The sequence below is a fragment of the Leucopleurus acutus genome (genome assembly GCF_964270905.1).
Source record: "Leucopleurus acutus genome assembly, chromosome: X".
NCBI classification, from domain to species: Eukaryota; Metazoa; Chordata; class Mammalia; order Artiodactyla; family Delphinidae; genus Leucopleurus; species Leucopleurus acutus.
The window spans coordinates 41,308,761-41,325,829 of record NC_139148.1 but is presented as its reverse complement, the minus strand read 5'-3'; the positions used below and the strand labels follow the sequence as shown (position 1 = coordinate 41,325,829).

Below are 17,069 nucleotides of genomic sequence, written 5' to 3'. Positions count from 1 at the left end.
GCAGGTCATGTCCACAAAGATTTCCATCCTGGGTCCAGGGAGGTCAAACGTCCCCTCCAGGACTACTGCCGTGTAACTGATAAGGTGTACTGACCTCTGGACCTAGCTCGAGCAATTACTTGATCTCTGTATCTGTTTCCCCATCTGAAATTGGCGATGACAACTCCTGCGTGAGACTGTTGTGAGGATTATGAGTCGATATTTCCAAAATGCTTTGGGAAACACTGGGCATGCAGTTGGTGCTGAGAATCGTGTCTGATGCGCAGATGGTGCTTCAGAAGCACTTAGAATAGTACCTGGCACAGAGATGGTGCACTCAGAGCAGCAGCCATCACACACCTGGCATTCAGTAAGCACACAGGCATAAAACTGGTGCTTGGTAAGTATGTTAAAAGAAAAAAACCCACACTGCCAAGGAACACACTGGCACGTTTATATGTACACAGCAGAAAGTACAGAGCCTCAATAAGAAAATACACTCTGTGTTCAGGTGCATCCCACCACCAACCCCTCAGTTCACCCCAGGTTGAGGACAAGAGGGAAGGGGACAACCATAAATAGAGAATAGAAGGGAGGGTTAATGCTCTAAGGGGCAAACACAGGTAGGGAACACACTGCTGGAAGGAGACATGACCTCTTCTTCTCCAAGAGAAAGCAATATAGCAGCACAGGAGAACAGTAGCCACAACTAAGCCTGTGGCGTCTGGCATGGGGCACCTAACACAGGTTAAGAGGACAGGGGTGGAGCTGGGAAGGAAGAGAGCAGAGATGGCTACCTTCCCTGTGGCAGGGCCAGGGCCCCTCAATTTACATCCATGAACTCAGAGTTGGCTGGGGTACCAAAGGCTGGGGACGCTGGGGGGTCAGATAAGCTGGGCTGGGGTTGCAGGCGACGTGCCACATCCTGGCGTTGGTAGAACAGGACATAGGCTGCCTTGGACTGCAAGGAGAGGACAGGAGTCAGTGTGGATCGGGGAGGAGGGTGTCGGGAGAAGGGAGGATGGAAATCACACCTCAATCTGATTCTCAGTCACAGGTGAGACACTGTTGTCATCGAAGTAGTGCCATTGACCGCTGTCCTTGTTGCAGGCAAATGTCGTGTCTATAAAAGAGGGGAAGCTGTCCTCACCCACCCTCCTGCCCCTAAGAGGCATCCACGTCCGCTCTCACTCCTCCCACCCTAATGACCTCGCCACCCGTTCACACATCTGGGGACACCCACTGGGGACATCCTGACCCCCCAGCACACGGCCCTGCCACAGCTTGGCACATACAGTGTCCATCCCGCAGGCCCCCGTAATGGTTGGAAACTGCAATGAGATCATATTTGTACAGCTCTGGGGCCGACTCGTTCTGCGGCTTGATGACAAACTTGGAGAAGTCCAGGTCCCTGTGGGTGGGGAGAGGGTTAACACTGCTGGCGCCCCCTTCCCCATTGCCTGCCTTCCCCCCACAGCCAGCCTCCCCGGGCCCCGGACCGGATAGGAAACTCCACAAGGGTATCCAGCTTCTCGCGGGAGAACTTGGTGTAGGAAAAGCGCTTCAGGTGGATGATGAGCGTCTCCGGCAGCATCCACAGGTCCAGCTTCTTGGTGGCCAGCTGGTGCTGCTTGCAATTGGGGCAGTACCTAGAGATGGAGCCCGAGTCAGGACACAGACACTTTCTGAGCACCTACCGCATGCTCTTTGTGCCGTGCGGCCTTCGTGGGCCACGTCTCGTCCAGAGATGCTGCTCTTACTCCTAGCCTGCCTGTTACTCTAGTTTGCTCTCTTGACACGTTAAAATCCTACCAAGTACTCACCAACTCCCCACTGTATACACTTTTGTACTGGCGTGTGTTTTTGTTTGGCTTCCAGTCTGTGAGACACTAGTCTTCTTTTAGAGCCTGCCTCTCTCACTCCAGTTTTCTTTCTTCTATTTTATTCACTGACTCACTCGCCAGGTATTTACTGACGGTCTACTGTTGAGTCCTTTGGCACTACTTTGTATTTCTATTCCCTTTCTGCTCCATGGAGATGCCGCTCTTATTTTTTAGACTGGTTTTGTCTTTTTTGGTTCTCTTTTTCTGTTTTGTTTATTCTGCAAGGATCTAATGAGTATCTACTGCACAGCCCACACCATTATAATCAGTGAGAAGAGACACACAGTGAACTTAAAAGTCTTCCCCCTTAAGGGGTTCACTCTAACAGAAAATACAAAAAAACGATGCAAAAGGGGATCTAGGAGGTGACATCAAGTGGCGTTACAGAGCTAGAAAGAGGGAATGGAGGGAGCTGATGGCTGGGAGAGGAGTGGCTTTTAACAGAAGAGTAAGAGAAGGTCTCTCTGAGGAGGTAACATTTGCTCACAGACCTGAGCAAAATGGAGGTCAAATCCTGTAGATAACTAGAAGAATGACCCTGGGAGAAGGAACAGCCCAGGCAAAGGCTCTGAGGTAGGAATAGGCTTGGGGTGTTGGTGGCCAGAGTGGCAGGAAGGCTTCGAGTGAGGGGGAGGGGGAAGGAGGTGTATTTAGTGGTGACGGACTGGGGGAGGTGGTCCCACCCAACTGCACCCCCAGAGGCCCTGTTCTGGGCCCTCACCAGGGGTTTTCCTTCTCCAGGGTCTCAGTGGTGGTGAAGAGCTCGATGCACTCCTGCAGCCGCACCGGAGCCTTCTTCAGCACGTACCCAACACAGTCATGCTTCACGTAGCCCTAGGTTGGGGGAATGGACAGCCAGGTATGAGGATGGGGGTTGTGGGGGATAAAAAGGAGTCGGGGTGGAAGACACACACCGAGTGGTTAAGAGCATGGACTTTGTGTGTAGCGCAAGGTGAAAGTGCCTCCCATCCCCAGGATCTCGTTTACCTCAGCCTCCACCTCGTCATAGTAACGCTTCTTCATCTCTGGCTCCCAGTCGATGGCAATGTACGGCTGGGCTGGGGGCGAGGGGAGGTGGTCATGGGCCCTGCTGCCAAGCACACCCCCCTCCCGCCTCCCCAACCCTGGCTCACAGCTGAAGGAGACACCATGGGTATCCTCGTTGAAGGTCGAGCGGTCGCTGGTCCCATTGGAATTCACTGTCTGCAGGGTGAAGAGGTGTTTGCGCCGTGCTCTCTGGGGCCAGTGGGATGGTCCAGGGGAGTTGTCCACAGGGGCCCGGCTCCCGCCCGCGACTCCAGAGCTGGGCCCAGCCTGCTCCGGCCCAGGGTCTTGGGAGCTGCCCCCAGCCACATGTCCAGCCTTAGGGAGGTTGTCCTTATCCTCTAGGTCTGCTGGGACAGGAGAGGATGTCAGAGGTGGAAATGTGTGAGCCCCAGGGGGTTGAGCTGCAATACACATCCATGTGGACCCTGTGTGGGCCAGACCGACCCCAAGCCCCCTGACCCTCCCTCAGGCCATGGGACTGCTTGTACAGACCCTCATCCTTGCCGATCCTCTCTCCTTTCTCCTCCTCACCTTTCTCATCCCCATCATCCTCGTCATCCGAGCTGGGTCTGGTCACATAGCGTCTGCCGACAGAGCAGAGGAGACTCTCAAGGAGGGACCCGAGGGCAGGGAGGACAGAGCCCAGAATCCTACTTTGCTTATGATGGGAAGCTACTGGTAAACCCACACACAAACAGTTCTTAAGGAGGAGCCCGGAAGGTCTCAGGAGATGCCAGAGGGACACGGGAAGAGGCAGCCTGACAATGTAGGATCTTGTGTGCCACAGTTAAGGAGCGTGGATCTTAAGTATGATAAGCCACTGGTAAACAGGCACACAATCAGCTGTAAATTTCCATCAGGGAAGGCCTCTGAGAAGCACTTGTAAGTGCAACATGAGAGAGGTGAAGCCAGATAACGCACTGTTGTTTGCCTTGGTAAGGACTCTGGATTTTAAGCACAATGAAAATCTATCAGTAAAAACACAAACAACCAAGCCTCTCCAAGGAAGAGACAATTAAGTACAAGATGAAGTCTGCATTTTGTCTGTCTTGTTCACCTCTGTATATCCCCAGCACCTAGGAGAAGTGGTGCAAAGTCAGCAATTTAGAGAAAGAAAAAAGCCTACAAGTTCCTCTCTGGCCATGTTAAGTTTGAGCTGTCTTCTGGATGCAGACGGGAAGTGGCAACTAAGCAGCTAGACGCCCGGATCTGAGTTCTGACCCCACCTCCCTGCCTGACCCCAAACAGCAGACTCACGAGAGGCGGTACAGCAGGATGTGATACAGGGCGTCCCAGGAGAGCCGGTCCCGGGGCACCGACACCAGGAGCGGGTGCCCAAAGAGCATCAGGCCATAGTAAGAATTGTTGTAGTCCCGGGCTGGGGTGCGCTCCCGCAGGTAGATAGGAAGCACAACGTCCTCTCTGGAGTTCTCGCCAATAGCAGCCCTGCCTGACACCTCGTATCTGTGGGGGATGGACATCTGGTCATGCCTGATCAGGACACCCAAGAGGGATTCGAGGATTCTACCCCAGTTGCTCCAGCCACTCACCACTCACAGCCTGAAAATATTTTTAAAAGGGTCCGAAGAGTTACCCAGGGTTCTGTATTTTACAAACTGTTGGATGATTTACACAGCCCTTTGTTTATGTGATGTTAGATAAAGTACTTTGGTGTTATCAGCGCACTGAGGGAGTTGACAAAAATTTTTTGTGACACAGGGACCTAAAACCATTTTCTTTTTGGAAAACTAAACTGCTTGGTTTACAAAAATTTTTCTACTCATAAAGCATCTTCTATTTTAGTTACCCAAAGATTTCAAACTTGCTCTGAATGTTCTTATGTTCAGAAAGCATCTTAGTGTTCCCCATTTCAAAAATCACTTGGTTTTTGAGGCATGCAATGTGAGTAAGGAGTGCAGATCAGCATCGGGTACATACAAGGTACTAGTTAAGTGCTGAATAAAATAAAGAAACAGGAGCCTCCCTCACATAACAAGGAGGAAAACACCCAAGGACGCCCTGTATAAGGATGTGTCGCCCCACTCACTGACAGCCCCTAGCCCCCTGCCCCACTAAGGCACATGGCCGAAGCCCCGAGCTGCGCAGGTGCCCTGTGAATCAGGCCGAGGAAGGGAGAGGGAAGGTGGTTAACGGAGGAGGTTCCTGAGAAGCCCTCATCTCCCCTCGTCCTCTCACTCACATGAAGATATCATCTCGGTCCAAGATGCTGCTCAGAGACTCCTCCAGCTGGTAGATCTTATAGAAGCGGTGACTGAAGACATCGGCCACCATCATCTGAGAATGGGATGCAGAGAGGGGACCGGTCAGTCTGCCAGGTCTCCCCCAGGCCCTTCTGCCTCTCTCTGCCCCCCTGCCCCTGAATCCCACCCTCCTTCTATCTGCAGAGCCTCACCCTTTCTGGCGAGACACCAGTGTGTTTGGCCAGAGCCACACACAGATCCGAGATCTTGCCTTTCTTGGGGACCACGAGCCGGTGCTGAGGGAGGAACGGTATCCACAAAAGAGCAGAAGGATGTGTGGTGAGTTAGTGAAGGAAACCCTGAGGTACGACAGAGTAATCAAACGAACTCTGACTACATGTCCCTCATTACGTCCCCTGTCCCCATTCCCCCCATACCTGCTCTGGCTTGCGGCGGGGGTCCATGGAGACAAAGAAGACCTCCATGACCCTCTTGTGGGTCATAGGCAATGGGACACTGAGGTAGCAGAAGGGGTCGAAGGTCACAGACACGTTGCCACAATCAGGGCACACCACCGTGGACTTGAAGAGGCCATGGAAAGTGTCCACAATCACAGAATCGTTCCGCCGTTTGTGGTTCTGCCAGGCCTCCTGAGCAACCTCCTGTTGAGTGTCATGGTGGGTGGTGAGGCTTGCCCGGGGCCGGGGAAAACCATGGTATGGGGTGGATGTGCATGGGATTAAAGTTAAGGTTACGGCCACCGGTAAAGTCCAGAGGCAGAGTTACAGTGAGGGCTATCTGGAGACTGCGTTCACTGTCGGGGCCGGGGATTATTTGGGGCAGGAGACCAGGTGGGGGTTAACTCTGGGTTGGGCGTGAGCGCAGATGTGGCGTTGGAGCCAAGGTTGGGACTGAGGTCAGGGAAGAGGAGCTTAATAGAAAATGGTGGTGTGCGGGATACTCCAGGGAGGCCAGAAAATTCCTGAGGCAGAGGCCCTAGTGGCTTTAATGAGGCTCTCAGGATGGGGGTCTTCCAGGAGCGCCCACCTGATCTGGCCTCCCAGCAGCATCGCACAGTTCCACATATTCCTTCTTCTTAACACGATTGAGGTCCTCGTGCAGCCCATCCAGGAGGAACGACAGCAGCTCCTGTGAGTCATGCTGCTGGTAGCCCAGAAACTGGGACGCAAAGTGGCCGACCTTGGTCTGAGAAGATGGGCAGGGCCGTCAGAGCGTGAGGGAGTTGGGGGGTGGGGGCACAGAGGAACCGGCCAGGGCTGAGCCACACCTTGAACACGTGGGGCACGATGGAGCGGTGGTGGCCGGACCACGCCTGCTTCACCAGGTCCGCATAGGCCTCTGCGATCTCCCCCTTCATGCCCAGTGGGTTGCAGAAGTTGAGCTCCTCCAGGTAGCGGTTTTTGAGGAAGTAGTTGGTGAGCTGTGGCACGTTGCTGAGGCACTGCAGAAGGCAGGGGCCAGGTGCATGAAGAGGCGAGAGAGGTAACCAAGGTGGGGACAGAGGAAAGGGAGACAGGAGGAAGGGGAAAGAAAGAGAAGGGGCAGGGAAGTAGGGGAGAGAAGAATTTCAGGAGAAGGAAGAATGTGGTGACGAAGGAGAGAAGACAAGGGAAAGCAGGGAGCAAGTGGAAGGAAGAGGCATTAACGTTTCAGAAAGTAACGTGGGCATGTCGAGCCAGACTGTGGGGCCCCAGCTTCCAACTGACCCCTTGCCCTGCAATACCCCCCTAGCTCTGTCCCCAATCTCCAACGCTCAAATCCATCCCTGCGCAGTGCCAGACCTAGACCTAATGGCTCAACCTGCAGGGCCGAGTTCATGAAGCACGTGTTGCCCAGATTGGTGAGACCACAGATGCCCGGCTGGCCCTGGAAGTCCTCATCCTCCTCCGACGCGCTGCTCCTGGGACGGATGAGAAACTCTTATCAGCTGAGGACCTACTACTTGTGGGTGGAATGTGCTCTTGGGCTCAGTTGTTCTGCCTACTGTGGGATCCCACTCTGGACTGGAAACCCCAAGGGCTCACATGGCGGGCAGCTGTGCGCTGGGCCAAGTGCCATCCTTGTTTCGGGTCTCCATGATGACCACCTGGGTTGGAGGAAGAGGAGTAAAGATCAGGAAAGGCATTCATGGAGGGTCCACGGACACCTAGCCCTCACTTCCCCCAACCTGAGCACGGGTGGTGGGCCAAGAAGTCCTCCCCACCCTTACCTGCCCAGTCTTGAGAGCGGCGTCAAGCACTGTGACACGTGTGTTGCACAACCTCTCAAAAGAGCCCTCCGCGTTCTTGATCCACAGCCGTGTCTCTTCTTGGGGGCTCACCAGAAACTGCTCTTGAGCGGTGCGCAGAACTAGGTCTGTGGAGGGTGATGGAGCACATTCAAGGTCTTCCTGGGACCCTGGAGGATCCACCCATCTTGGCATCAGATTCCTTAGGTCACCGAGCTGTGACCGTGGCTGGGAATGCCAACTCATTCCACGACCCTTAGACTCACCAACAGAATCTGTGCGGCTGAACTGAGCGGTGTGAGCTGTGTCCATATCACTGTGCTGGATGAGCAGCAGTTCTACTGGGTACACTTCAACCTTCTGGATGTTGGACAGCTCCACGACCTGGAAGGAGGGAAGGATGCACACACAGGTGTACCCACCCAACACACACATGGACACAGGAACGACGACCTTTGAGATCAGAGGAACATCCACACAGACAAACACACATGGCATAGACACACGTACGAGGCTCTGTGAGGGGAGCACACACAGGCGAGCAAATGCAGGGGACACAGCAAGATACCATCTAATGACCTGGGAGAGGAGGAGAGGGCAGACCCAGGTGTATGGATACAGCATACGTGAACACACAGGTCTGGACCCATCCTGGGCCTATGGAGGCCTTCCTCCTACGCTCCCCGCCCTATAAAAGCCACCCCCCAGCACCCTCCCCACCCACTATACCTTGCGTTCAATGGGAGGCTGGCCATGCTCTAGACCATACCAGTTGACCAGGTAATGCCAAGCAGCCGCTGGGAGCAGCACATAGTCCTCACCTTCCACCAGTCCCTTCTTGAGGCGCCAGTTTACCTGGTCTGCAGGAGGGCGGGGGGAGGTGGCAGAGGAACAATCAGGGAAGGAAAGTGATGAGTCACTCTGGCCATCTCACCAATGACCTAGCACAGAAAAGGGGCTCATGATCATTTGCGGGGACAAAGATGACAAGAAGTCCAGGCTTGGCTGATGTTGGGAGGCAGAAGCCTGGTACCTTCAAAGAGCTCAGCATTGTTGATGCAGCCAGGGAAGGTGCTGGGGTCCTGGTCTCCTCCCTGCACGTATACTTCCCACTGCTTGTACCAGTGCTGCTCCACGAGGAACCTGGACCAGACAGGTGACAGGGGTGTCACACGGCTATCTGGGGGTTAGTGGTACCACTTCACACGGTTATTAGACTAAAAGTATCAACATGTTACAAGTCAAGATGACAAGTTTCATGAACACCTGAAACTAATACAGCGCTATACGCCAACTATATTTCCGATTAAAAAAAGAAATTCTTCCCAGAATTCAACATTTAAAAAAATTTTCAGCATCATATAAAAATAAATTAGAAGCAAAATGTATTCAGTGAAATCCAGATTTGGATAGAATGCTTAACTTCTTAGGATACTAAAAGAGATTTGATGATTAAAAACAGAAAGTGTGCTCAATAACAGCAAAAAAAAAAAACCAAAACCCATACCCATACCCATGGGGCCAGAAAACAGGAGATTTTATGATGGAATAAACAATAATTCACTTGTATTAGTCTGTGGGGTAACACAGTCAAATTAGGTTCAAAATAACTTACTTGCAGCTAATGTTGTAAGACTTAGCCATTTGTTAAATGTGCAGTGTTTGTAAAGGATACAAAAATCTTCAGCTAAGAAATGGATTGTTAAATTCTGAAAACCCGCTCAGAAATCAAAAAGAATTTCAACTGCTAAAGGAATCATAAAGTTTTCCTTCAAAAACTGTATACTGCCATCTTAAAAATAATTTCTTATTTAGGATTTATTTTGGCTTTAGAGTAAATTTCTAAGTGTATGGTGACTAGCTCACTCTTTATGTAAAACTGTGGTTAAAACATAAAATTTACCACCTGAACCACCTTTAAGTGCAGTTTGACCTATTCTCTTTTAAAGGAGACTTTTATATGCACTACTAGGATAAACATTTAGGACTGTTGAAATCTGCCTTTGTAAAATGTCATGAGAAATTCTGAAGTCTGCAAAATACTTGACATATAATAAGTGCTAAATGAACATTAGCTGTTACTGTTCTGATCCCAGGGCTTAGACAAAAAAGTTCATGTACACGTAATCCTCCTTCCCCCCTCCAACTCCAACACAAACCTGCTCTGCTATGGAATTTTTTTTTTCTTTTTTTTTTGGCTGCGCCCACCCGTGGCATGCAAGATCTTAGTTCCCAGACCAGGGATCGAACCTTGCCCGCTGCAGTGGAAGTGCGGAATCTTAATCACTGGACCACCAGGGAAGTCCCTGCTATGGAATTGTTGACACATAAAAGGCTGTCCCAAGTATTTAACAGCCTCAAATAAACACTTTTTAAAAAAATTACAAAACTGATAAAAAATACGTAACAGTTTTCCAGCGATTTAACTCTATAAATTGGATTCCTTAAAATGGCAACTTTTCTTTGTTTAAAAAAGGATCAGAAAGGTAGGGGGATGGGGAGATAGAAAAACCCTGGAATAGTCACATGTTGCCCAAATAGGCAAACTTTTCTGTGGGTTGTTTTTTATTCAGTTATTTATTTTGGGGGTTGCAGTGACCCCCACAGACCCCGTACTTCATTCATGCCAGAAACACACACCCTCCCCACTCCAGTGGCTCAAGCCACAGACACTTCCCATCACTCATCTAGAAAACCCCATTGCGGACCTTACCCTCTGCCACTGTACCTTCACCTCCCCTTCAAGGTTTTAATTGCCTCCATTGATGGTCTATGAGGTTACTCAGTAAAGCTAGTTTATTGTTAATGGGACCTTCGAAGCAAAAGGAGCCACAGCTCAATGGGTTTTTTTAAAAGCAGATTTTTAAGGAAGATTAACATTAAAATCACTTTTTAGAGTGGTAAGCAAAACCTCCAGACCTGGCTACAACCTGGATTTCTAAAGCCATCATAGAAGACTGAAGTTTTACATAAATTTTCACAAAGTATCACTAGCATGTTTTTTCAATTCAAAGACACAAAAACTTTTTTAACATCTCTGAATTGGGATGGCTCATAATCTGTCAGCTCAGGTGGCAGTCATGACAGAGTTGTCATTGTCTAATGAAAAAGCACCACATTGTTATTTACTCCTACACTTCAATTTTTTTTGGTTGCTACTGTAAATGGTATCTTTCAAATTTTAACTTTCTAATGTCTTGTTGCTAGTATACAGAAATAAAATGGATCTTCCTAAAGTCACTTATGTTTGTGTTTCCTCAAATTTGTTAAAATGATATGAAATATGTGCTTATGGAAAGAAATTACTAAAAATATTGTCTGTCCTCTAGATTTCTCTTGTGTCTGGAGAAAATATTGGTTATTCTGGTTAATCATTACACTAGATATAATAATTACAGAGAAATAGAAATATGGATGTAAACTAAGAGATGGTTTCCTACTTGTTTTATTAAAAGGTTGTTAGCTTATTCAGATGGTAAATGTGCTATTACATTGTTCTAAATTTATTATTTATATATCTGTATAAGCCTACATACACAAATAAGAAGGCAGGCATATAAATAAATCCTTTCTATAAATTGTTACATGAATAATGTACCAAAGGAGAAAAATTAGAATTTGGGCCTTTTTCTGTAAAATGACTACATTAATTTATGCCCAGACTGGAAGTTCCTTTTTCTGTCACCAAATTACTGTTAACTCTTGGTACCTTCTGACATCTCCTTAGCTCATTTTTTAAAAAGAATTCTTGCTTTAAAAAAAAGTTAAGCTCCTAATAATCTTTGTTATTTATCACTGTGTTTTACGAGGTTGACTATAAATATTTCTTGTCTTTACTTCAATTTATATCTTGTTAAAAAACAACTATTCTTCCTTTGTCTTTCACAAATTCAGGCCAAAGTCAGAATAATAACACTGTTAAGATGTTCTTTTCTGTCTAAACTATCTCTGGGAGATACCACAAAGATCTGCTCCTTTGCCCTATAAAAGGAATGATAATAGCATCATTAGGTTTATCCAAAATTCCCCCAATTTTAATTAACTTGAAAATTTCAGAAAAGCTTTCATTCTTCAAACTTGATATTTTTAAAAATGACAAACCAAAAAGAAAGTTTATCTTCCTAGATTAGTTATTAATCATATATAATTAGATATACTAATATAAATATCTTTCAATAACTGCATAGTTTTCAAGCTAAAAAGCATAATGTTCAAGCAACAAAGACTAGTACAGTAACTGTCTACCAAAAGCTCCCCCCTCCAGGACGCTAGACTCACAAACTCCTTTCCCTTTTTGGTTCACAAAAAGTCTGAACAGGTACTAAGGGTGCCGACTCAATTAGAGGGGAATTGTCAGAGGCCTATTGTTTTTTTCAGTCTTTCATTAGATCCAGTGGCCAAAGCATATTTACCTTGTGTAAGAGCTATAGCAGCAATCGCCAACCAAACGTGTGAAAATTTCAGTCGGTTTAGTTCTAGGGTCTTCATTAAAGGTAACGGTTCCCCGTGCTGTGCAGACTTCTCCATTGACAGAAAACCCTCAACATGTCTAGGCTAGTCTCTTAAGCTCCAGTGAGACGTTGCTTCCCCTTCACACATCACAGTCGATTCTGCAATACTGAACCCAGCCACCCACCTTCCTTAACCTGAGCAAAGAGAACCTCATGCTTGCTTACCTCTGTTAGGAAACTATCCCCACCCTGCACAGACCTAGAGACTCCAGCTATCCCAGATTTGTTTTAGATGGTTCATCCTCGAAAATTTGCCAAGGAGGCTAAACTATCACAGATTTGAATTTTCTCTTAAAATTTAAGCTTCTCCTAGAAATTAAATCAATTTAGATGGCCAAATTAATTAAATGCCCCCACCCAAATCTGCCAGCTGACAAAAGATAGAAGGTGCAAATATTAATATGGATATTAGGTATATGATTTGGGGTTAGTCCATGACTTTGAAATGCTTTATAAGCACAAATTTCCTGACCACTGCAGCAAACCCCTATAAAATAGACAGCAAATTAAAGAATCTTGAGGTGCTCTGCTCTAGATAAGCATTTAAAAATGGAGCTAAGGAAAAATGCTGCATATTATCCACAAAAGCAGAGATAAACTGGCTTCACTGAACCAACATCGATGGGATAAATTTTTTTTATTGACAGAGCATAATTTTTTATTCACATGACATAAAATTAACCATTTAAAAAGTGAACAATTCAATGGCATTTAGTACATTCAGCATTGTGCAACCACAACCTCTATCTACTTCCAAAACATTTTCAGCACCCCAAGAGGAAAGCTGGTACTGGTGGGATAATTTTAAAGGGTATTGTCACAAGGCTGTAAAGGTAGGATGGGGCAGAAACCAAAGCCCCCCCCCCGCCCTTCTGAACACCTCCAAGTGGGCTATAAAAACGTTCCTGTTATTGTTTATTCTCAGGATGGATTGAGGTTTTGCCTTGCTGGAGAGCTATAGTGTAATGGTAAAACAAACTGCTCAGTTCCATATTTCCGATTTGGGGAATCTCAACTTGTCTCTCCAGTAACAGGAATATATATTTCGCTAGTACTGTGATTAAATAACTCTGTAAAATGAGCAAACCTCACTCCTAAAGGCTCTCAGGTGAGAGCATGCTTGAGGCGTTCGAGGAACAGCAAGAGTCCAACATGGCCGGATGGGGAAAGTGAGGGGGAGGGAAATCAGAAGAGCATGGGAGAAGATCAGAGCCAGGGACCAGCCTCGCAATCCTAAAGCCTTGCAAGTCATTGTAAGAATTTTAGCAGTTACATTGAATAAAATAGGAAGACTGTTAAAACATTTTGAGGAAAGGATGGACGTAAACTATTTTTAAAAAGAATTACTGTGTACGGAAAGAGGAAAATAGTACCTGCACAGTGGAGAAACCCAGCAGATACCTTCACCAAGTGATCAAGGCTAACATCACCAATGACGTCATGTGAATACAGAGTACCCACCTGACATGATGCAAAGGGCACACCATGTGCATCCAGTCTGATTTCATATATATCCTCAATAAAATGAAAGCTTAGAACACAAATACTATTTAGGGATGCATACAATGGTGGGGAAACGTTAACGAAATTAAAAATTCAGGGTAATAACCTCCCCTGGCAGGGAGAGGGATCTTCATCTGGGAGGGGCACAGAAGGATTTCTTAAGGTAACGGTCTGAATCTTAACCTAGGTGATTAATTCACAAATTTTTTTATTATTCTTTAAATTTTTAACTTTGAAATAGACTCAGAAAAATAGCAAAAATAATACAAAGAATTCCCGCGTGCCCTTCATCCAGATTCTCCAAATTTAAAATTTTACCCATTTGCTCGATTATTTCTTTAAATACGTTTTTATATATGCCATTCTTTCAACGATTTCAGAGTAAGCTTGCTTACACGATGGTTCTTTACCCCTAAATATTTCGACATGTATTTCCTAAAAACAAAGATATTCCCTTTCATACTCAAAATACAATTATCAAAAGCAAGGAATTAGCAGTACTAATAGCTAATCTTCAGACCTTAGTAAAATTTTACCAATTTCCCCATTCATATCTTTTACAGTAAAAGAGAGAAAATCCATTTTATGAGAAAAAACTTATTTTTAAATAATTTATTTTTTCTGCTCCGGGATCCAACCCAGGATCACACTTTGCATTTAGTTATCATGACTCGTTAAATCCCGTTAATTTCTTCAGTCTGGAACAGTTCTTCATCCTTTGTCTCTCACGACCTTGAAATTTTTGAAGAGCACAGGCCGTTTATTTTTATAGAATGTCCATCAACCTGGGCTACGTAAACGTTTCATATAATCTTTACAGGTCTTACGTATTTCACAACTTAAAAAACGACATACAACTCGGCGAGAAATAAAATGAACCCAGGAACAGTACATTTCAAGCACTGGTTAGCAAAGAAATCAATTAAACAAGCCGATTTATCAAGATACGCGTTGACATTTTAAAAAGCTATTTGTTCCTGATTACAAAAACAAAGCATTACAAAACAGAAAACAAATGTAACATCGAAGGCCCCTCCCGTGCCAATCACCTGCACTTTCTCCCGTCCTGGGAAGAAGGGCTCGGCCAGAGGCAAAAACCTCGCCGCGTCACAAACTTTGCTCATTCGCAGGCGCCATTTTCTGCTTCACAAGGTACCACCTCCCCTCTGCAGTCTTTCCTCTGCCCCAGGACACGCCCCTCGGCCTACGTCACAAGCCTCGTTCCCAGGCTCCAGCTCCCTCCGTCACGGAGGCTCCGACTCCCCTCCCCCCTCAGCCTTTCGGCTCCGATTTCGCTCTTCCGCCTGACATCACCCGCCTCGCCTCCATTGTCAGGCGCGGCGGAGCACCGCGGGCCGCCCCCAAATGCTACGTTACGTCGCGCAGACCACGCTGCCCCGCTCTGTTGCTGAGAAAACCTCCTTCCCAGGTTCTTAGTTCCACCACGTGAGCCTGACCCCGCCGCCGTGGCCCTTTCTTCTCAAGATCCGCCCCCCTGAATGTAAATTGATACAGCCACTATGGAGAACAGTATGGAGGTTCCTTAAAAAACTAAAAATAGAACTACCATACAACCCAGCAATCCCACTACTGGGCATATACCCAGAGAAAGCCATAATTCAAAAAAGCACATGCGCCCCAATGTTCACTGCAGCTCTACTTACAATAGCCAGGACATGGAAGCAACCTAAGTGTCCATCGACAGATGAATGGATAAAGAAGATGTGGCACATATATACAATGGAATATTACTCAGCCATAAAAAGAAATGAAACTGAGTTATCTGTAGTGAGGTGGATGGACCTAGAGTCTGTCATACACAATGAAGCCAGAAAGAGAAAAACAAATACCGTATGCTAACACATATATATGGAATCCAAAAAATAAACAAACAAAAAAGTGGTCATGAAGAACCTAGGGGCAGGACAGAAATAAAGACGCAGACATAGAGAATGGACTTGAGGACACGGGGAGGGAGAAGGGTAAGCTGGGACGAAGTGGGAGAGTGGCATGGACATATATACACTACCAAACGTAAAATAGATAGCTAGTGGGAAGCAGCCGCATGGCACAGGGAGATCAGCTCGGTGCTTTGTGTCCACCTCGAGTGGTGGGATAGGGAGCGTGGGAGGGTGACGCAAGAGGGAAGAGATATGGGGATATATGTATACGTATAGGTGATGCACTTTGTAATATAGCAGAAACTAACACACCATTGTAAAGCAATTTTAATCCAATAAAGATGTTTAAAAAATATATATCCGACCCCCTGCCTCTCCACAACAATCCGGTTCTCAGGCCGCAGGCTCCACCACACAGGCCCGGCCCCGCCTCTTTCAAAGACAAGGCACTTCCCCGCGTCTCTTGTCCTCAGTCTCACAGGCCACTCCGCCCCACGGCACCTCTCCTGCGGACCTTCGCCGCCCCGTCCCCCACCTTCCCCAACGCCCCCATCGTCCCCCTAGCCGAGGCTCCGTTCGCAGCTCCGCCTCACCAGCTTTCGCCCGCCCGCAGCGGATGCCCTCGCCCATTCTCGCCGTTCTCGATCTGGCGCCGCTGGCTCTCCAGGCCCGGCACCGCTTTACGCTGTGGCTCTCGGTCCTCGGCCGCAGCCGCAGCCGCCGGACTCTCTGCCACCGCCGCCATGGCCGTTCGCCCTCCTCTCACAGTCATCGCAGCTGGGGATAGGAAAAGTCCCCATAAATGCTACTTCCGGCTTCTGTCCCCGGAAACGGAAACAGAGCCCCCCAAACAGCCGGGGGGCTACTGCCATTTTGAAAAGGGAGACCCGCTCGGACGCGTTGAGGGGCTAGGCGGGCATCGGACCTTGGGCGGTGATATCTGCGACGAATAGGCGGGGTAAAGCCTCCAGTTGGGAACTAAAGACAAAGGTGTCTTGTGGGATTCTAACGCCATGTTGAGTCGGGGCAAACGGTTTTGTGGAAGGTGCAGGTAGAGGTCCCCGGGGTGGACGAGGACATGTATTGGGGAGCGCTCAGAGGAACACAAAGTTTCCAGGTCTTCTCGGTCCCATGCTCTGCTGGGGACCGCGGGCCCCTATCCTGGGAGCGGCGTTTTTGCTAGCCTGACCAGAATACCCTTATTTCATTGCACTACCCTTCCCTTCCATCAAAACCTAATGCAAAAGAGGTCACCACTTCCAGGGCGCCGCCCAGCCCTTCGGGCCTCTTCCCTGGGTGAACTAGATTTATTCTCTTGATAAACGTGTTGAAGACAAGTCAGCCCCAGGCAAGGTATATTTGTTGGAGTTGCAGTACTAATAATAGTTGACCCTGTTTAGGTGTTTTATTGCACGTAAATAGTAGTCTTAGGCAGCAGGTTGCCTATGGGCAACAATGGGGATGCTGAGCACCAGAAACGTTAATTCACTTTGCCCCACCTAGTAAGTAGTGGAGCTGTGGTTCGAACTCAGGAATTCCAGTTCCAGAGTTGGCACCTTAAAACACCAGGCCAGAGATCCTCAAACTGTGGTCCTAGGCTTTCTACCGGTTCAGGAAACCCTTTCAGGGGGTTCACAAAGTCAAAACTATTCACAACAATACTTTTTCATGGTCATTCTCTCTTGCACATGCGGTGGAATTTTCCAGAGGCTGCATGACATAAGCAAAAGCTCTTTGGATGTCCTCAATTCTTAAGAATATAAAGGGATCCTGAGACCAGAAGTTTGAGAACCAGT

At 47.7% G+C, this 17,069-nt stretch overlaps 1 protein-coding gene across 4 annotated transcripts; it reads right to left on the bottom strand.

The window, feature by feature from the left end:
- Positions 1-349: 349 nt before the first annotated feature.
- On the bottom strand, positions 350-16,039 carry USP11 (ubiquitin specific peptidase 11). 4 transcript variants are annotated; one of them, XM_082865455.1, is made up of 21 exons: positions 15,867-16,039; positions 8,392-8,501; positions 8,088-8,218; positions 7,625-7,742; positions 7,341-7,486; positions 7,156-7,217; positions 6,932-7,031; positions 6,399-6,572; positions 6,158-6,316; positions 5,548-5,772; positions 5,323-5,406; positions 5,110-5,204; positions 4,167-4,373; positions 3,441-3,493; positions 2,996-3,253; positions 2,850-2,920; positions 2,584-2,696; positions 1,479-1,628; positions 1,275-1,390; positions 1,014-1,102; positions 350-940 (listed from the first exon to the last, which is right to left on the bottom strand). In XM_082865455.1, the coding sequence occupies exons 1-21, from the start codon at positions 16,016-16,018 to the stop codon at positions 803-805; spliced, it is 2,751 nt and encodes a 916-aa protein (XP_082721581.1). In that variant the 5' UTR covers positions 16,019-16,039; the 3' UTR covers positions 350-802. The 4 variants fall into 4 exon arrangements, with proteins under 4 accessions (XP_082721581.1, XP_082721583.1, XP_082721580.1 ...); XM_082865457.1 differs by having other exon boundaries at positions 3,011-3,253; XM_082865454.1 differs by having other exon boundaries at positions 2,850-3,253.
- Positions 16,040-17,069: the final 1,030 nt, after the last annotated feature.